The sequence below is a fragment of the Littorina saxatilis genome, linkage group LG4, assembly GCF_037325665.1.
Source record: "Littorina saxatilis isolate snail1 linkage group LG4, US_GU_Lsax_2.0, whole genome shotgun sequence".
NCBI classification, from domain to species: Eukaryota; Metazoa; Mollusca; class Gastropoda; order Littorinimorpha; family Littorinidae; genus Littorina; species Littorina saxatilis.
In genome coordinates this window covers 34,166,243-34,188,728 of record NC_090248.1, presented here as the reverse complement: position 1 = coordinate 34,188,728, position 22,486 = coordinate 34,166,243, and the positions used below count along the sequence as shown (strand labels likewise).

Genomic DNA, 22,486 nt, shown 5'->3' with positions numbered 1-22,486 from the left:
ATATTACATATTGGTAAATACAATCCACTGCAGGCTAACAAGGGAAACATCATGCATGCTTTGACACACATCTTTATTTTCTGGTAAATGTTCATCCCGAACAACCTTTCATTCTTTCTCAGTGTATTTCACGTACCAGCATATTCATCTGACTTGCATGCTTCACACTGTGTGGCCCCTCGCCCTGAATACTTGTTGGCTTCGCAGGGAGCACAGAAGGCAGTCCCCCCACTGCTGTAGGTGCCGTTACGACACTTGGTGCACTCAGAGGTAAATGCCACACCTGGAACAATCAAAATCGTGAATATTTTGAGAAAAGTGAAGCTGTGGGCAACCTGGATATTTTTTAATGACAACTTTCTAAACATTACTTGAGTGAAGATTTAACTCACTCAAACATTTTAAACATCCTGACTATTTTGAGAAAAGTGAAGCTGTGGGCAATCTGTACATTTTTGAATGACAACTTAATACACATAACTGACAACACAATGACAGGCTCAACCAGATCTGTGCACACTCAAAACGCTCACCAGTAGAAAACCAAATTTCAGTAGTTTTTTAAAATGTTTCAGTAGTAAGTTGTCTTGAGAATAACTGGACTTCCAGCACTGTTGTGCCGTTTTCTTCTTCTTTCGTAACAGAGCTGGTATCTCCTCTTCACTATCTGAATCTTGCACTCTTTTTTTCTTTTCCATGTTTCACTTCAATCACAAGTTGCCACGCAGACACTGGACGAACTAAGTCTAAGAACAAAGACTTAACGCTGAGAACACGCGCGCTTCCGGTAAATCGGAAAACGTCTTTTCAGCGCAACAGCCAAATAATTGGTCAAAACATCTTAAAACAGAAAAAAAGTAAAACTTTTTTTTTTTTTAGTAAAACATCGGAATTTTGGAATTTTAATTAAAAATCCGTAGCACCGTATTCTGCATATAAAAATCGGAGAAATTACGGAGAAACCGTAGATGTGCACAGGTCTGCTCAACCAAATTATGAACAACACTTGTTACAGGATGGAAAACTGCAAATGTAACTGATAATCACAAAAATCCTATTACCTTCTGTCAATTAAACAAATAAATAACTTTCTTTCCAAGCTAACCTCACTATTTATAATGGGTAAAAACAAGTAAAAAATATGAAACTGAGCAGGACAGGGCAGCAGCAGCAACAACAACCGGAAGACACTCCCAGTCCACATACCTGTGATTTCAATTTTGCGAATGAGAATGGGATTCTGAGACCCGACCATGTCGGACAAAGCCCCAATCACACGCCACTGCAAGATGTTTGTCCCTGTTTTCAGTGCCACCTGCCAATACATAAGCATGTGATTCAGTAAAGAGGAAGCATTCGTTATACTATAGCAGACCAGACACTTACTCTCCTTTCATTTAAGAGTGCGATGTACAAGAATGAGTTTCTAAACAACAACAGTCATGTTTATTATTTGTATCTTTTTTTTCTTTCTTTTTTTCAAAGAACAATATTTGTATCTTGATAAGTATTCAGAGTCCTATACGTTTAAATGTAACAAGTTAAGTTTAACATTCACTTGTTCATGACAATATATTTACACTGAATTCATTATCTCACAGTATAGATGTGAAGTGCTCCGATCTTTATCTTTATTTAGAAGATATTGCAACCCTTAAAATTAAAAAAACCCACTATATATCAAGAAAGGTAGCTATGTTATGGTCATGGGTGGGACTAAAAAATGTCATGAATTCTGAAGAATGTTAAGGGGGGCCTGGTGGCCCTTGTGCGCTGAAGGATTTGTATAATTAACAACCAAAAAAGCGTCACCACAGACATTACGAATCCAGATTTCCGGAAGAATCCCACCCATGTATCATTTATCACCGTTGTTCCCGTGCCCCGGTTTGCAGTCACTGTTGTACACTTGTTTCATCCGACGCATCTGTCTGATCCCTGGTCGGACGACCGACATATTTTTGTTTTAACATTTTTAATCTAGGTCCGACAGACCTTTTGCCCTCATTGTGTGGGAACAAGACTGGTTTCTACAGTCCATCATTATCAAACTCACAGTCATAGATCCCCATTTTCCTTCCTCTGTGACTTCTGGCCACCGACTGCTGTTCTCGTCTTCTGCTGCCTGACACTGGTCGTTTTGCACCTGGCCACAACAATATTCACACAGTTAACAATGACTGGCCACAAAGAATGAACAAATCAATATTTGTATTTATTTTACATGCCACAGGAAATAGAGACAAACAATATTTATCTTTTGAAGAAACCATTTTTACCTGCACAAAGCCACCAACCTACCCCCCCCCCCCCCCCACACCCCATTCATCTAAGCTCACATATCAATATGAACTATAATATACTGACACCTCTTTCTCACTCTCTAACATTAATTGTCCCAAAGTTGTTTTCCCCAAGTTTGCATTGTGCAACAGCAGTACAGAACACACAATCAAACCATAAAATGCTCAAATTACTATCATGGAAAAATAATGATCACCTATTAACTTCATCCCACATTTCTCCTTTATTATAAATGACATCTGCAAAATAATAAACCTTGCAGCCATCAACAGCGTACAGAATAAACTCTGACCAGTGCATTGACTTCCTTACAGCACAATCAACTCACAATAAAATGAAAGATGGTCTCCGGGTCTCTGTACTGGTATTCAAAAGTGACATGTCCGCCCTTCACCAGCTTTGTTGCGTAGGTCAAGGACGTTGTGCAAGCTGCTGGCAGTGAGTAGACGTAAGCGCCTCGTGGTTTCCACATCGATCTGTAACACAGGACCATTTTACAACTGTTATAATCCACAACAAAACGCAGCTTGCATTCTTCATCAGATTTGTATCAGACTTTGCAGTAACTAGAAATTTCCCTATCTAAGTTACAGGGCGAGTTTTGATTCAACACCAGCTGGTGTGAAATTGCTAACACATCATATATACATACTATTTGTGATTGCTGGCAGTTTTCCTCATAATCATATAAAATTAAGTTTCACAAGGAGTGGAATTGCACTAGCTTGACTGGTTGCTGTAGCAAGGGATACGGTGTTGTTTTTTGGTTTTTTTTACTTTTCTTTTCTTTATTTGGTGTTTATAAAACGTCGTTTTCAACCACGAAGGTTATATCACGCGGGGAAAGGGGGGAGATGGGATAGAGCCACTTGTCAATTGTTCACAAAAGCACCAATCAAAAATTTACTCCAGGGGCTTGCAACGTAGTACAATATATTACCTTACTGGGAGAATGCAAGTTTCCAGTACAAAGAACTTAACATTTCTTACATACTGCTTGACTAAACTCTTTACAAAAACTGACTATATTCTATACAAGAAACACTTAACAAGGGTAAAAGGAGAAACAGAATCCGTTAGTCGCCTCTTACGACATGCTGGGGAGCATCGGGTAAATTCTTCCCCCTAACCCGCGGGGGGTGTTTTTTTTTGTTTTTTTTACTTCTTAAACTTAAAGGGTGTTTGTTAAATAGTTGCTTATACAATGTATTGACATGTTTTAACGTTTGTCAGCCACAATGTAAATTTTCATTTTGAGATAATAAAGTATTATTGTATTGTATTGTAATTGTATTGTACTGAACAGCGCCAGAGCTAATTCTTTCCAATATTCAATGTTAACAGTTTACACAAGTCGAAGCACAGTCACATGTATTACGTACATGTACATGTACTCTAACTCAGAATGTGTCATGCCCAAACATTTCAACATTACATAAATATTTGCAGCGAGCAAACAATTTATACATTGATGAAACACCAATATTAACACATAAGTCTGTGAATGGGATGTCAGACAGCAATTGTTTGCTAAAAAAAAAAAAAAATTTAGAACACACGCACACAAACAATTACAAAGACAGACAGACACACACCTGACAGGGCATTTTGTAAAGAAGGCAGAGGGGGAAGGGGGAAGCTGTAATTCAGATGCAACACATTTGAGCTATCACGCTGTATGGTTAAGTACAATTACATGCCTGTGAGATTCCAAGCCCTGACAGATGACCCTGAAATATTAGATTTTACAATACTACCTTGTCTTCAGTTTTCTCTTTTGCTTCACAGTGACAAAGGCCTTTATCTTTTCAAAAACACCTGTCAAATTCTCTCGTGAGTGCTATTACTAGTCACACTCCGAAGTGTGTACACAAATGCTACACATTCCTATGCCCTTCCCAGTAACTGTGTGTGTATCAATTATAGGCAATCATCTCTAGCGGGTGGGAGCACATTGGCAGGGCGTTGATAATGGTCGCCTGACATTTTACATCACTTATACAAGGCAACCACACAGGGTGTAATCAAGTTAGCACAGTCTCTGCTGCTGGTGCTATTACAGTGGGTCACACATTGCCTGGGCAGACTGGACTGTACGTTGGAAGACTTCACTGTTCTGTTATAGCACTAATTTTAAGACATGAACAGATAGATTTTTTCTGTGTTTATATATATCTTTTATGTGTTGAAGTGTATGCGCAGCTGTTTTTCTTTTACTTCATTTTCTTCTCTTCATGACACCTTTGTACATTGTACATTGAATTTTTTAATGTGTCTCTATCACATCCATATCACTTATAATGACTGGCAGCTGGCCTCTTCATTTTTATACATACAGTATAAGTAGATAAATAAAATGAGTATGATAATTTGTGTAATGCACCAGTCTAGGTTAACAGTAACACACTAAAGGTCAAGTTCAAGGGCAAAAAGTATGGGGATAATAGAGGATATCTTGACATGCACCTGCAGCTTGTGTAATCTAGTACTTTTCTCTCAAAACAAACAGTTCCATGAATGTTTGTGTGAGTATGTAAAACAGATCAAGTTTTCACGCCTCCAACTCCAAGATTAAAGGCACAGTAAGCCTCCCGTAAACCATCACAGAGCTCCCCCGAGCGTCTAAATACAGTACAAGCATACTTCCATTTGAACGCTCACCGAACGGGAACATCCTGGCTGCTTTCTGTCGAGCGTGAGACATTTTCAAAGAATTTATTTTCGTAGACTTGTTCCGTTAACAACAACGGCGCCTCGTTTTTGCGCTAGACCTAACTTTTAAAATCTAAATAATAAATTGACAGCTTGTTCCACAAACATTCTTTAATCATAACAGAATTCGTTTTTCATCAAGACAAGATCAGAACAATTCGAAGTTGTGAAAGTTTAAAAACAAGTCGCGTAAGGCGAAAATACAATATTTAGTCAAGTAGCTGCCATTTTTCAGCAAGACCGTATACTCGTAGCATCGTCAGTCCACCGCTCATGGCAAAGGCAGTGAAATTGACAAGAAGAGCGGGGTAGTAGTTGCGCTAAGAAGGATAGCACGCTTTTCTGTACCTCTCTTTGTTTTAACTTTCTGAGCGTGTTTTTAATCCAAACATATCATATCTATATGTTTTTGGAATCAGGAACCGACAAGGAATAAGATGAAAGTGTTTTTAAATTGATTTGGACAATTTAATTTTGATAATAATTTTTATATATTTAATTTTCAGAGCTTGTTTTTAATCCGAATATAACATATTTATATGTTTTTGGAATCAGCAAATGATGGAGAATAAGATAAACGTAAATTTGGATCGTTTTATAAATTTTTATTTTTTTTTACAATTTTCAGATTTTTAATGACCAAAGTCATTAATTAATTTTTAAGCCACCAAGCTGAAATGCAATACCGAACCCCGGGCTTCGTCGAAGATTACTTGACCAAAATTTCAACCAATTTGGTTGAAAAATGAGGGCGTGACAGTGCCGCCTCAACTTTCACGAAAAGCCGGATATGACGTCATCAAAGACATTTATCAAAAAAATGAAAAAAACGTATGGGGATTTCATACCCAGGAACTCTCATGTCAAATTTCATAAAGATCGGTCCAGTAGTTTAGTCTGAATCGCTCTACACACACACACAGACACACACACACACACACACACACACACACACATACACCACGACCCTCGTCTCGATTCCCCCCTCTACGTTAAAATATTTAGTCAAAACTTGACTAAATATAAAAAGAAAAGCCCGGAAGCAGGGTCACGCAAGGGTCGTAGCAGACGACGGCCGGTTTATCAGTGCAAATCGCCGTTCCTCTCAACAGTCAAAAGCCATCGCTAGAGTTCTTGTGAACCACAGCCGTTGTTTCGTGCATAAAAAAAAACGTGCTATTGTAGATAAGCTCACGTCGAGTCGCATTCAAATGACTAACTATGACGACTGCATTGTGAAAAGGGAAAACTGGATCACACGGGTTCACGATGGCTCAGGGGTAAGATAAACCACGCAAAAATAAATTCTTTGAAAATTGTTCGCTCTTTACGGAGGGCACCTAGGATGTTCTCAATTGGTGAGTGTTTAAATAAAATGGTGTTTGTACTGTGTGTAAAAGCCTGACCGTATCTGTGATGGTTTACGGGAGGCTTATTGTGCCTTTAAGTTATTCAGCAGCTTGTTAACTCACCTAGTAGCATTATTGTAAAAAATTGTAACCAGGTTAAAAAAGCAACAAAACAAAACAAAACAAACAAAAAACAAAAAAACATGCACACACACTCAGTCACACAAACAAACCCAAAATAAACACACAACAAAAACGCTGGCAATTGCAGACAACCCTGACAAAGCTTCAGTGTCTGATTTTCACTTGTAAGCACTAGTAGGTGTATGCATTGTTCATGACTTTTCATTTTGCGCACACAATGCACAACTAATGGGAAAAGATTAATAATTTGCAGGCAGGCCACCAAGACTAGTATTGATCTGTGGAAATGAAGAAGCTGTTGAACACCCAGATGTGGTAGCAAAAATCGAAGGCAATCTAATTTGGGCCTAGCTGGCCTTGCACATGCCTGGCTCAGTCTATCATGCGTGCATGACTTCATCAAAAAAGGAAAAAATGCAGACTGGGACAATTTCTGTACCCATGAAGTATACTTTTTTGTTGTTATATTTAGTCAAGTTTTGACTAAATATTTTAACATCGAGGGGGAATCGAAACGAGGGTCGTGGTGTATGTGCGTGTGTCTGTCTGTCTGTCTGTGTGTGTGTGTGTGTAGAGCGATTCAGACTAAACTACTGGATCGATCTTTATGAAATTTGACATGAGAGTTCCTGGGTATGAAATCCCCGAACGTTTTTTTTCATTTTTTTGATAAATGTCTTTGATGACGTCATATCCGGCTTTTCGTGAAAGTTGAGGCGGCACTGTCACGCCCTCATTTTTCAACCAAATTGGTTGAAATTTTCGTCAAGTAATCTTCGACGAAGCCCGGACTTCGGTATTGCATTTCAGCTTGGTGGCTTAAAAATTAATTAATGACTTTGGTCATTAAAAATCTGAAAATTGTAAAAAAAAAATAAAAATTTATAAAACGATCCAAATTTACGTTCATCTTACTCTCCATCATTTTCTGATTCCAAAAACATATAAATATGTTATATTTGGATTAAAAACAAGCTCTGAAAATTAAATATATAAAAATTATTATAAAAATTAAATTGTCGAAATCAATTTAAAAACACTTTCATCTTATTCCTTGTCGGTTCCTGATTCCAAAAACATATAGATATGATATGTTTGGATTAAAAACACGCTCAGAAAGTTAAAACAAAGAGAGGTACAGAAAAGCGTGCTATCCTTCTTAGCGCAACTATACTACCCCGCTCTTCTACTTCTAGTCAATTTCACTGCCTTTGCCATGAACGGTGGACTGACGATGCTACGAGTATACGGTCTTGCTGAAAAATGGCATTGCGTTCAGTTTCATTCTGTGAGTTCGACAGCTACTTGACTAAATATTGTATTTTCGCCTTATGCGACTTGTTACAATTCGCTTATATATATATATATATTCTGTTATAAAGTGTGAGCTACATCAATGACTTTGTATCATTCATAGTAAACATACTAATAATATGGACATCAAGACAGACATACATGCATTTGTTGTGTTTTTGTTTTTAGCGAGTTCAAATCGTCTTCCACTGTTCCAGGCTATGAGTATGAACATGCACAAAAATGACACGTTAGCATAATGAAATACATCGGGCAACAAATTTCTCCCCAAAAAAGTTTATGTACTATGGAATTTGTAATTAAATGTTACATAGGACATTCTAATTCCTCATCACTTGGGTTATTTTAGAGTCTAAATCTAATCTTTAAATCTCCCATTAGAGAGAGGGGGTAGTCCACTAGTGTAATGTCAGACAAACGTACAGATGGGAAGAAGAAGATCTGCTTAAATTAAACAAGTCACATTTCTGTAAACCTAAAATGTCAGAGTTAAAAAACAAAGGAATACTGTACTCACCGATACAAGAACGAGACAAGACGGCACGAATTTTCGCTTATGGAAGCTTCATCAGGAAAAAACAAGAACACAAAAGACAACAACAAGAAGGGCAAAGCCCATACGACTCACATGCTTGACCTTGACCTTTACTAAACCTAGCAATGACATCATACACTAAGAACTGCTTTCCACATTTTTCCTACCAAAATACATGTGACCTTGACCCAAGGTCAAGGTCATCCAAGGTCATGCAACACAAAGCTGTTAATTCAAGACATAGGAAGTACAATGGTGCTTATTGGCTCTTTCTACCATGAGATATGGTCACTTTTAGTGGTTCACTACCTTATTTTGGTCACATTTCATAAGGGTCAAAGTGACCTTGACCTTGATCATACGTGACCAAATGTGTCTCATGATGAAAGCATAACATGTGCCCCACATAATTTTTAAGTTTGAAACAGTTATCTTCCATAGTTCAGGGTCAAGGTCACTTCAAAATATGTATACAATCCAACTTTGAAGAGCTCCTGTGACCTTGACGCAAGGTAAACCAAACTGGTATCAAAAGATGGGGCTTACTTTGCCCTATATATCATATATAGGTGAGGTATTCAATCTCAAAAACTTCAGAGAAAATGGGAAAAATGTGAAAAATAGCTGTTTTTTAGACAACATTTATGGCCCCTGCGACCTTGACCTTGAAGCAAGGTCAAGATGCTATGTATGTTTTTTGGGGCCTTGTCATCATACACCATCTTGCCAAATTTGGTACCGATAGACTGAATAGTGTCCAAGAAATATCCAACGTTAAAGTTTTCCGGACGGACGGACGGACGGACGACTCGGGTGAGTACATAGACTCACTTTTGCTTCGCATGTGAGTCAAAAAGCAGACGCAACATGGAACGAACAAGGTTTGAAAGAAAATGTCAGAGACAAAGAGACACTAACAGTAACACACAAAAACAAGAGGGATACATATAATTCTCAGCCTTGCTTCAAAAACATACAAATTCAAAACGTAAATCTTTAATTCCTAATTCTGATGGAGAAGGAGACAGCACGCAGAAGGAAAAAGTGCTGAACAAAAACAATAACTTCTCATTATGTTGACACAGTTAGTGCGCACCACAGACAACCAGGGTGTTAGTGTTACTTGTAACTGGACATCCATAGGCATTATTGAGTGACAGCTAGCCCAGACAAGGAATATTAGGTCTGTTCTTCGCAGCATCCTTTGTCCTTTTATTGACTGTTTTCACAGGAAAACCTGTCTTCACTGTCAGTCAGTGAGTGAGTTAAGCCAGCTGTCATTCCGAGTCTCAAACATGGGAATTGAAATACATGTATAATTGTATAATAGTCAGGAGGGGAAGGGGGGGGGGGTGTGGGGGGTGGGGTGTGTGTGTCTGCGAGTCCAATATAAATATAGTCAGCAAATTCCAGGTTCAACTTAAAATCTTAAAAAGATTTTTTTTAAATTAAAAATCCCTTAAAGGCACAGTAAGCCTCCCGTAAACCATCACAGATATTGTCAGGCTTTTACACACAGTACAAACACCCTTTCATTTAAACACTCACCGAACGGGAACATCCTAGGTGCCCTACGTAAAGAGCGAGCAATTTTTAAAGAATTAATTTTGCGGATTGTCTCTCAGACAATCGGACCGTGGTGCGTTTTGGCGCTGGACCTAACTTTAACAAGAAGAGCAAACGCTCGATCGAGTCACTTTCGCAGTTCTGAATATTATATGAGGCATCAGATGGACAGGAAGAAATTGCTATTCACAACACAATGAGTCACGTTCACATAAAATTTGAGCCCGGTCACTTTTATAGTTTCCGAGAAAAGCCCAACGTTAAGTTGTGTGTTGCCGAACAGAAAAGGCTAGTTATCTCCCTTGTTTTTCTGATAACGTTCGTAAAAGGCTACAGATGTAAATACTTTGATGTAAAGAATAATCCTACAAAGTTTCAATCACATCCGATGAACTTTGTCAAAGATATAAAATGTCTAATTTTTCCTTTGACGCTGACCTGTGACCTTGAAAAAGGTCAAAGGTCAACGAAACCATCGTTAAAGTGTAGAGGTCATTGGAGGTCACGACTAAACAAAATATGAGCCCGATCGCTTTGATAGTTTCCGAGAAAAGTCCAACGTTAAGGTGGTGTCTACGGCCGGCCGGCCGCCGGCCGGACAGACTAACACTGACCGATTACATAGTCACTTTTTCTCAAGTGACTCAAAAATCTAAATAATAAATTGACAGCTTGTTACACAAACATTCTTAAATCATAAAAGAATTATTTTTTCATCAAGACAAGATCAGTACAATTCGAAGTTTTGAAAGTTTGAAAAAAGAAAAGCCCGGAAGCAGGGTCACGCAAGGTTGTGGTTTTCGTAGTCGACGGTTTATGCCTATCGTCAGTTCCTCTGAACAGTCAAAAGCCCTCGCTAGAGTTCTTGTGACCCACAGCCGTTTGTTTCGTGCATAGTCAGATGTACTTAATAACGTGCAATTGCAGATAAGCTCACATCGAGTCGCATTCAAATTACTAACTGACGACTACATAATACATTGTGAAAAAGGGAAACTTGATCACACTGGTTCACGATGGCTCAGGGGTAAGACAGGGATGTCGTTAGGCGTCGGACATCGGACACATAACGATGAAAATCCCCAAATGTCCGATTCACATTGCCGCATGTCGGTCAGATGTCCTATCGTTTTAGCCTGAGCGTGGTCATTGTCCGATATGTACTCCATTCCTTCGGACAGCGCGATATTCGTTAATTTTCATTTCAAGATACAAATCTTCTAAAAGACCGAACGCTCGCGTGTTCAGCTGACACTGAAGTTGCCAGTGCCGCGTGCAAATCTTTTCTTTTGTCAGGAATTCCCGAACCGTTTGCGGTATGCGCCGTTTGGGTATAACCGTCTCGGTGCAGCGCACTGATCTAAAAACAGGAGTACGGGAGACAACTCCAACTGACTAAATTTGTCGTCTGCTTTTGTTTTCGATACGAGACGAAGCACTGAATTATGCCGCTGAAAAAAATGCAACTAAAGCCTGCAAAAGATCAGCATTAGATCAAACCGATCATTTTGTTTTTCAACTTTTATCCAAATCATGCAGTTTGTAATCAAAGTAAGAGCTGTGAAGTTGTTCATGTTGATTTCTTTTTTGTGGTTTCTTTGAAACTAAACAAATACAACATTATACGCACACTGTGTTGATGTATTTACTATATTATGTGTGTGTTCTACAGCGCGCGCGCGTGGGGGTGTGTGTGTGTGGGCGCATGACTTTGGAACAATTCCCTGGAATGTGTTATAAGCTGTTTGGCGCAAATTCATAATGTCCTATTACACTTTCTGAAAGCGGTCAAATGTCCTATTGATGCTGAAGAACTGGTATGAATTTGTAGCAACAACCCTGGTAAGATAAACCATGCAAAAATAAATTCTTTGAAAATTGCTCGCTCTTTATATCGCGCGTATTCCGTGGGTACAGTTCTAAGCGCAGGGATTTTTTAATTTTTTATATTTTTTATGCAATTTATATCGCGCACATATTCAAGGCGCAGGGATTTATTTATGCCGTGTGAGATGGAATTTTTTTTTTACACAATACATCACGCATTCACATCGGCCAGCAGATCGCAGCCATTTCGGCGCATATCCTACTTTTCATGGCCTATTATTCCAAGTCACACGGGTATTTTGGTGGACATTTTTATCTATGCCTATACAATTTTGCCAGGAAAGACCCTTTTGTCAATCGTGGGATCTTTAACGTGCACACCCCAATGTAGTGTACACGAACTTTATCAGACAATCATCTCTTCATGCATGACTGAACAAAGCCAGCTCTTTGGCCCTGGGACAGTGAGATTTGAAGTAGGACAAAGAAAATGAAGGAAAATAAGCCATGCATGAAAATCAATCAAGCATTTGGCCTGTCTAGGATCACTAGGAACTAAGTTGTCTGAAAAAAGTGAAGCCAAACTTCCTTTTAGTTTTACCATAGAAAAAATATTTGTACAGAAATGTCACACTTTGTTGGAGCGTTGTTGCTCACAGAACTGAGTGACCACCAACAGTTTATTATTAATATTATATACACATAATTATGTGGGTAATACAGCCAGAGCTCAGACATAATTTGAAAGTCCAATTAACCAAACACTGAAACACACCTGCCCCGTTGTGATGAACATATATTCAACTGCAGTTACTGCGCGCACTGAACTCATGTCAGTCTGTCTGTTGAAGATTTAGTGATTGCCGATTGTCTGGCTAACAGGGGGTAAATGAACTGGCATCCACCTCAGTTGACATCGACAGCTGTGTGTGTCAGCAGCACAAGGATGTTCACTGCTTGCTAAAGGCCCAAAGGGACAAACTGAAATCTCCAGATATTGATCCGTCTAGAGCTTCCAAAGTCCTCTCTTTCCTCTGTTCACTATTTGTCCTGTTTTGCCCAGCCCACTACAGTCTGTAATGTGCTTCCCTTTAAACAAAACTTGTACAGAACAAGCAGCCTTTGAATTTTTTTATAAAAAATGTTGGTTTAGGGTAAGTTCCCCACTCTCTTACAAAACAATTGGGGCACATTTTGCAAACCATAACGAGGCTAAGGGACAAAATGGTGTTTGTGATGTTTTCATTATATTATTATGAGGTCAACTAAAAAAATTTAAAAGCCTACCTACCAACCCTATATGTTTTGGGTCGCGTTACCCTAAATTAACATTTTTTTGTTTGGCCTAACCTTTTATCTCAGTTAAATCTACTAAAATCTTATAAACCACTTATTTTGTTGATGTTGCTGTAATTAAGAGCTGGAGAAGAAGTTGAATTATTTTCCAAACAAAGCAAAAAGCCACAATTATTAACCATGGCATGTGCCTCAAAATGTACCTTAGTTATGACTAACAGTGTCACAGCATTCATCTCATATCATATCCATGCTGATTAATAACATTAACAGCATATCTCAGTGTGGAATTTCAAAACCAAAATAAGTTAGTGAGTAATGCCAAGGGCAGTATGGCAACAGCTGGAATTGAGACATCTGCAACATCTGTTGCCTTTAACAGGAGGGCTGGGCTAGGCTGTCTGCTGTCTGCTGGTAGTGGTATTACACCATGTTAGTTGTTACATAAACCTGATAACATCAAACCACCCATGTTTTACTAAGTATAATGGAGCTCAGTGGACTGTGACTCAGTGGCAACACTGAACAGGGTTTGATTAAGCTGGATGGTGTTAACCTTTATGTTTTCTAGAATTTACACTGCACATTTTTGAATACATGTGTAGTTTTGTAATCTCTTCTTACTCTTTGAGCCATTAGCTGTTCTGCACAAATAGCTCGGAGTCTACTGCCCTTAAGGCAGATAAGGTTTACTTTGAGTTTGAACACCGATATAATATATTATAATTTTATATACACACATGTGTAATATGCCGCGGAGAGTAATTTTTCCTACACCTGTAAAACAAGTGCCACAAAAACTATGCTGCAATCTAAAATGTTCCTTGGCTGTAGACAATCCATCTCTCTCTCTCTCTCTCAAGACATATGGGTCATTCTCAGAAATGGTGGTACAAAGTGTATACAAAGTAAAAAATAAAGTGTCAAGAAATACAAAATAATTGTTTTTACTATGAAGTCTATTGTTTGCTATACATAATGATGCAAAAATTAGACAAAAAGAGTAATTGCATGGTTGCTGAATAAGAGACGTTTTAAAGTGTTGTATTTACGTGATGAATGTTGTAACATGGAAACCAAATTTAAAAATTTTAGTAATAAATTTTCATTTGATTAATATACTTACCCAACTCACATATAGCAATTAACCCTGGTTCAGTGCTGGTATCGCTGTACGCGTCCCCTTGGTAACAAGAAAGACGCCTCTAAAAAAGAGTGACCGAGACCCGTAAGGGTGTCTAGGCCAGCCCGGAAACGAGGCTGCCTTCCGTATGCGCGCGCATACTCCGCCATATGCATCATTCTAAAACGAAGCCCAACTCACTTCTTTTTTAGACATATATAACCCCACAGCGGGGAGGCGGGAGGGAATAAACGATGTGAGTTGGGTAAGTATATTAATCAAATGAAAATTTATTACTAAAATTTTTAATTAAATTACATATCTTACCCAACTCACATATAGCAGATTGCTACTAAAGGTTGGAGGGCACTTTACCCAAATAGGAATCGAGATTTTGTCCTGCCTCTACCCGAGCAGGTAACCCAGAAACGCATCCTGTCTCAAGGCATAGACATCCCTGAGAAAGACATCAATGAAGAACATTTCAAGAAAGCCAGTAAGCCGACTCAAGAACTTCCACCAGGAGACCAAAACGAAGATCAACTAGAGTGGAAGCCCAAACTTTTGCCTCATGAGGCCTGGCTGTAGTAAAGGGCAAGACTGCCCTGACATTCCCTGCCTGACTCTGCCACCAGACATGAGCTTGTCTAGCTATGGTGGAGACCCACTTGGCTAACGAGACTTTCGACATATCTCTAAACCGTACCATGATGAATGAGATAAAAAGAAGTTTCTGAGTCTCCAAACGAGTGTGCACAGTCCGAAACAGAAATCTGCTGAGCGCTCTAACAGGACAAAAATGTACATCAGGATCTCCAAGAGCCATAAACTTGCTCAAGAGAGGAAAGTTGAGTCCGCGCCACCCGAAGAGAGAGGACTGACTGCCCCCCCCCCCCTTTTAATTCCTTGCCAACACTTGAAGGCATGCCTAAACAATGTGGCAGTCTATAAAGCTAAGGTTGACTTAAGTAAGTCATTACCTCTACCAAAGTCGATAGAAAAACTTTCTATCCTTAACCAGTGTTTAACGTCGTTTCTAACCGTTCAGGGTTAAAAAGCGACGGAGTTGAAAGATAAGAACAAGAGCTGTTAGAATCAATAATCTGAAAAGATCCATGCAAGTTAGAAAAATCATTGAACCCGAAATGATCAACAGGCTAAATATGGCTCTAGAGGAGCCAGAATATTGCTAAAAGGTTTAAAATGTGAACGAAGCTGGATTCTCCAAATTCTGCTTACTTGCCAGAAAATTTGAATGAAACCTAAGTACCATAGATCAGTCTTTCTCCAAAAAGCTGTCCATAGCAAACCTAGCCAGAAAAAACCTTCTGCATAGAACACAGAAACTCTGAACCAAATCCAGAGTTGAGGCAGAAGCCCCTAAGTATCTCAAGTATACCCTTACAGCAGACATTCATGTAATTCCAATGTGAGAAAGCAAAGATACCTTCTTGCCAGCCTAAAGAGGTCTGGAAACCAAGATTGCAAAGACCCGTACTGTGCGACCAACAGGTCGCCCAAACTAACTCAAAAAGAGCCCTGTGAAAGCGAGGGTATGGAGCCAAAACCCAAAGTGGATAACAGCCAGCCTGAAGCTTTTCGTTTGGAAACGAAAAACAGCCAAGGCCTGCCTTGTGCTTTCCTTTTACCGTGAGATTCTCTTAGTTAGAGAACCCGCGTGCATAGAAGCGGGTTAAAAAAGAGACCCTTCAAACAAGAAAGAGATTAACCTCTAGCCAACAGAATAATACTCAAAGGGCAGAGGCTTACTCTCAGGTAAAAACGGCAAAGTAACATACTTTGTATTTGAGTCCTGTCGGACCACAAAGATAACCTGTTAAAACGTAACCGCCCAAGCGAGAGACTAAAAGCAAGTTTTGTTCAAAAAAGCCAATCATAAAGAAAAGATGCCGCAATCTACCAGAGCTAGGAGACCTTGATCTAACAGACAGTTTCTCCTTGCTATCGCCATCACCAAACCCGAGGGCGGTTCCATAGAACGAAAAACAAGAGAACCTAAGTTCTTAAGCTTGGAGTTAACCGAAGCCTACAGAAAGCGCTCCGCGAGTGACACGCTACTTACATAATTATGACGAGCTTACCTGAGTAAGTGAAGTCTAATTGTGGTTTTATCGACCACAATGTAGAGAGGAAAGGGATTACGTGAGATAGAACGCGGGAATACGTCACTGTTTAACGACGTGTAAATGGTGCAGAAAAAAGAGAAAGAGAGAGGAAAGGGATAGGGAGGGAAAACGGTTATCAGTATAACTCTGAAGACAACTTAGGGCGAGGCACGTAATCCCTTTCCTCTCTACATTGTGGTCGATAAAACCACAATTAGACTTCACTTACTCAGGTAAGCTCGTCATAATTATGTAATTTTATCTCCCACAATTCCGAGAGGAATGGGTCACGTGAGACTTTAAAGTCTGCAACATTTACACCCTAGCACTGTCGATGAATTGAAATACATATAAACCTACCCCAATTCTTCATGACAGAACAGCCTGTCCGAAACTCCTCCCACTGTCCACTGGTTTCTTGTAAAAAGTTGTGAAGGTGTTAGCCCGACGCCAACCAACAGTCTTCAGAATGGTTGCCAGAGGAATTTTACTTGCAGCTTTACTAGATGCAGCGGAACGAGTTGAATGCGGCGTAAATATTGTCATGTCAATACCCGCTTTTTGTAATCCAATCTTTGTCCATCGACGGATAGTATCTCTCGACACCGCTTTGTGAGGGGCTGTCCAACTGATAAAGAGTCTCGTTTCCGTTCCTCTAAATGCACGAGTTCTTTTGACATATTGTTTCAAATAATGTACAACACAAATTGCCAAATCAGACGGAAAAGCACAAAATACCACTTCATTCTGATGTTTGTTTGGGCCAGAAGTTTTGAGCAAATCCCCAAACCTACATCGTACATCTTCCTTTGTCCAACTCATGTTACGCAAGTCCATCAACCAAATCGCCTGTCCCCTTTGACTAGAGACCAACAAGCACAACAGCACAGTTTTAAGCGTCAATTGCGCCAGCGATAAAAATTTTGCCGGTGACCATTCTTTTAAAAAATTTAGCACTAGATTAGCGTCCCAGGTCACACAAGTACGGGGCAAAGCTGGCCGTCTGTTGAAAGCTCCTTTCAAAAACTTCTTCACCAGTGGATGACAACCCACTGAACAATTATCCTGAAGGGACAATGCGGAAACAGCGCTTCGTGCCATGTTCAAACTGCTGTATCCTTTGCCTTCTTGGAACAGTTTCGTTAAAAACCTTATCAACTCATGTGGAGAGGCACAAAAGGGATCTCTATCCCGTTCAAGGCAATGCTGAAGCCAGCGTTTGAAATATGACTCGTAGTTACGCTTCGTACCCTCTCTCCAGGCTGACATGATAATGTCTGTTGCTTCATCCTGAATTCCCTGTTTCTGGAGGGCTGTCCGGACAAGGAACATGCTACTAGTTTCATCTTCTTCAGTAGTGGATGGTGCTCCCCTGTCAGTGGATGACTGAGTAAGTTTTCTTTTCGGGGCAACATGACCGGCAGTTCTACTAGTAGACGCAACAGTTTCGTGAACCACACTTGCGTTGTCCATAATGGCACCACCAGCACACACTCCGCCTCTAAGACTTCTATCCTTTGGAGCACTCTTGGAATGAGACTGAAAGGCGGAAAACAGAACGCCTTGAACAATGACCAGTCTAAGGAAAATGCATCAATGGCAAATGCATCTGGGTCAGGTTTCCATGAAACATACTTTCTTAACTGTGCGTTAACACGAGAAGCAAATAAGTCTACATCACAGAGACCAAACCGATTGATGACTTCTGCAAACACTTGTGTGTCCAAATGCCATTCAATGTTGTGTCTATCTACACGGGATTCTGCATCTGCCTCTATATTTAGGCAACCCGGTAAGTGTGTTGCTGTTACACAATTACTATGTGATAAGCACCACAACCAAATGTCTCTGGCAATGTCGTTGCACAAAACTTTTGTGCTGCCCATGTTATTAATACAAGCAACAGTGGTGCTATTGTCTGTAAGTAACTGAATGTAAGAGTGACATAATCCCCTGCAAAGGGATTTCAAGGCAAAATAAGCTGCTTTAAGTTCCAAACAGTTAATATGTTCAAAAGCTTCTTCCTTGGTCCACATTCCACCTGTGGTGCTACCCTGACACTCCGCCCCCCACCCTATTTTCGAAGCATCTGATTTTACTATTACAGTAGGTATGCCTCTGCTAACAGGGGAAGGATATTGCTTTACATTATCAATCCACCAGAGAAGGTCTGAACGAACTTGTTCTGAAACCACAAGTTCTGCATCAAAGTCACCTTTCCTAACAGCAAGGGCTTCATTTTTTGCGATTTCCAATCGTTTAAAAAAGAGAGGTGCAACCCAAACACCCGGTTGGGCAGCCACTAAATATCCGATAACTTCAGCCAACTGCCTAATTGTACATTTCTTTCTTCCAGCCAAATCAGCGCACTTAGTACGAATTTTATGAACTGTCCGGGGGGTCAGAGAAACTAACATGTTCTGAGAATCAAGCTGAAACCCTAAAAACTCAATGCATTGAGTAGGTGTAAATACCGACTTCACAGGATGCACAGTAAAGCCCAAACGATCCAACAAAGCACATGTATCTAACACTGCTGCCTGGCATTCTTCAAAAGTGTCTCCTTGCAAAAGGGTATCATCAATGTATATCAGAAGGGTATGGCCAGATAAACGTAAGTGGGCCAATACAGGCTTTAGTAGTTTCGTGAAAATGCGGGGAGAATCACGATATCCCTGTGGAAGAGCCAGGAACTCAAAAGTTTTGCCATGAAACTGAAATCTGAAATATTTTCTGAACTTGTGAGCGATGCGTATGGAGAAATATGCATCTTTTAGATCAACTGAGGCAAAAAAGCAATCTTTTTTCATTAATGACACTGCGTTTTTTAATGTATCCATCTTGAAGTGAATCTTTTCAATTGTCTGATTCAAATTTTTTAGGTTTAAAATCACCCTTTGACTACCATCTTTTTTCTGACGCAAGAAAATACTGGATAAAAGTTGATCTGGCCGTTGATCCACCTCTTGAACAATCTGTTTCTCCACTAACTTCGCTACCTCATTAACCACTAGCTCATCCTCGGAAGAAGAAAATCTAATTTCTTTCCTGTCTGGAATGTGTTCACCAGTGATCATAAATTCAATTTCAATTCCTGCGACTTGCTGAAGGATCCATCTATCAGAGGTTAACTGTCTCCAACTATTCAAATGATCAGCAACTTTTCCACTATGAAAGTTCTCAGGAGTATTCACAAAATTTGAACTGACCTGTTCCCTAAAAATAGAAACCGCTGGCGCACAAATATCAGATTCTAATCCCGTTTTGTTTTCTTGGAGGGAATCCCGCTCTGTTGGGAGTGGAACTTGGGAGAGAATTTGTGTCCTGTCTGTCGGTTGGAGACACCTCTTCTCTGCTGGTACTGTTGTCTCTGCTGAAACTGTTGTCGAGGTCGCCCTTGGTAGAACTGACGACCTCTGGTGGCGTTTTTTGAAAGGGGCTGTGACAGTGTGGATGATAATTTCCTGTTCTTCACTGCATCGTCGACCCTTTTCGCTAGATCCTCCCCAAACAAAAACTCGTTAGACGTCAGTTTGAAATTTAGCTGCGCATTGCATAAGGCCCTGCAGTCTTGGCTAAGTGTCGGCCTGAGTGCTTCGCGCCGCACTTGTGACAGGTCCTTGTGTGAAGCCATAAGAAGTCGAGCCGCATCGGCCAGTTTGCTAAAGCTGTCACGCTCACTCAACTTCCGACTTGCTGGTTTTTCTTTGAGGTCGGACATAAGCTGAGCGATAATTTTCAGTGTACAACCTACTTGTTCCTGAACAAAGGACAGGTTCGAGTCTCTTTTCTTTGCGAACTTGTCTAACAGTTTGCCATCTAATTCACGATTGAGAGTCGGCGTTCGAAGCGACGTGACATTTTTGGGCCGCGGATAGTTCTGAAGAGTGTCTCGCACACGTGCCCGATCTGATGGAAGAAGAAGTCCTTCCTCAAAACGATCTGCCAGAGATGGATGAATCCCCTCGCCAACTGTATCCACTACTATGCCTGCGTCAAAATCATTGTCCGAAGCAACATCCGTGTCTTCAGCCGAATCAAACTCATTTTCGAACTGCTCATGAGCAAATCTAACCGAAGCACCGTCTTCTCCATCCGCTTGCGACTCTTGCGCCGAACTGCTTTCGGTTCCATGCGACTCGGTTCCACGCGATGTTGAAGCAACAGGCGTCGCATTAAGTTTACCAACTTTCTCCAAATCAGATAGTCTGCCAGACAAGGCAGTCATTGTCTCCAAAATTTTGTCTATTTTCAGAGTAACTTCACAATCACGTGGGCCAGACGAGCTCTTCTCTATTGAAAGAGACTTAACAACTCCCGTCTTTTCTGACGGTATCACTTCAGAAGGTTGTGCTTTCGCCGGTTTCTTGCCGGTTTTCTTCCCGCCAGCAGCACATTCACCACCTCCCGAGTCCGCCATATTCCGAACAAAACCCACACGAAAAAGTTATATTGATTCCTGCGGACGAGCAAGCGCACCCGTTACAGTATGAAAACAATTTAAAATCCACTGCAAAGATTTTCAAATCTTCAATGGATTAGTGCCCAGCCTTAGCACAGCGGACCTTCTGTGGCCCATAGTTCGCCTCAGGCGATAGTAATTGCTGTAATCGAGACAGCTGCTGAAAAAACAAAGAGGCTGCTTCAGCAAATCGTGACTGACTATGTCAGCAAATCGTGACTGACTGTGTCAGCAAACGTGTACTTCATTTCCGTAGCCAAAATAATATGTCATCCTACCAAAACAAGTCACAATTCCGACTGACCTTAGGTCACACGTGCAAAAACAAGTAACGATCCCAACTGACCCAAATATAGTAGGTCACACCTGCAAAAACAATGAACGCGCCGACTGACGCCTAACATTTCCATGTGTAATTAGCTTCGACGAATAAAATTCATACGCGAAACAACAAGTTCCCGGTTCAAAAAACCAACAAACACCGAAAACTCCAAACTGTTTCCTTACCTTGCAAGTTGACACAATGATAAACAATCAAAATAGTCAATACACTTCAACTAACCTACAACTAAAACTTGTACAGAGAAAGGTTAGAGGAAAATGAAAGCAAAGCAAGAGAGACAGTGCACCAACACGTCTTCACAGGACGGAAACCATTCGTTCAGTGACGTATTCCCGCGTTCTATCTCACGTGACCCATTCCTCTCGGAATTGTGGGAGATAAAATTGAGCGTAAGAAACAAGCTAAAGCACCACCACCACCACCACCGGTAAATAGTCATGCGTTGCCCACAAAGGTAGTGGTGACAAAGAAGACTCGCTTGCGAAAACTTCCGCAAGAACAAGACGACCCCGCCAGAGGATCTAAGAACTTAACACTCGAAGATTCTCCTCAGAAAGCTCAAACCAACTACAAAATGCCGCGAACCGCGACACAGCTGAAGTATGAGCCTCCCCATTTCCTCCTTTTGTTCAAGCATCATAACGAACATCGAAATGATGAGAACCAGTCACCAATCCCGATAAGGCAAAACTTGCCAACAATCGGAAAAGTTTTGAAAAGTTTCAAACGTCATAACACCATGACCAGATCTCCATCCACCTGACTCACGCCAGCTGGAAGACTGGAAGAGAAAGTGAAAAACAGCCTGTAAAAAGGCAAAGGAACCGCAGAAACGGAACCAGAAGCCAAAAGCTGAAAAAGTGCCGACTACCAACACCACAGTGTTAACAGTAGAAGGATATCCCGTCCTGTACCCAGAAGTCACAGCCGCAAAAGCGAAAGCGCAACAGGCCGTGGATAAGTAAACATCAGGACCAACCGGTTGCAAAGAAACACACCGGACGATCCCGTAGTACCTCGAACCATTCCAGCTGCGAGCGCCACTGCACTTGCTAACTTGAAACAGAACCTAAAATCAGTGCTTTACAGAAAAACAGGAGCACCTTAACCTGAACAGCCTTCATGCACCTCCGTGCAATCCAGAAGCTGACTCCATGCTAGACTTAAATCTCCAACAAAGAATCAGCCCTACTGCTCGCTTCCTGCCCCCCTGCTCGGTATCAAAGGTAGGAAAGTGACCCCCAGAGAGACTCGCATGGTCAACCCAAGAATCACCCAGCCCACCAACTTCCTGCCCCCAGGGCGGAAGCTTACGTTGCCTAGGGCTCTTAGCCGCTGCTGAACGTGCGCCAGAAAGCGGAAGAACAGACACGGTTTCAAAACTT

At 40.7% G+C, this 22,486-nt stretch overlaps 1 protein-coding gene across 5 annotated transcripts in view; it reads right to left on the bottom strand.

The window, feature by feature from the left end:
• The window catches only part of LOC138964556 (endosome/lysosome-associated apoptosis and autophagy regulator family member 2-like), a 54,661-nt gene that overhangs the window by 23,984 nt on the left and 8,191 nt on the right, over positions 1–22,486 (bottom strand). For all 5 annotated transcript variants that reach the window (XM_070336545.1, XM_070336543.1, XM_070336547.1 and 2 more), the window contains exons 4-7: positions 2,633–2,780; positions 2,057–2,146; positions 1,207–1,315; positions 137–283 (exon numbers count right to left, since the gene is read on the bottom strand). In XM_070336545.1, coding sequence (XP_070192646.1) covers positions 137–283; positions 1,207–1,315; positions 2,057–2,146; positions 2,633–2,780 — 494 coding nt within the window. The remainder of the gene's footprint in view (positions 1–136; positions 284–1,206; positions 1,316–2,056; positions 2,147–2,632; positions 2,781–22,486) is intronic.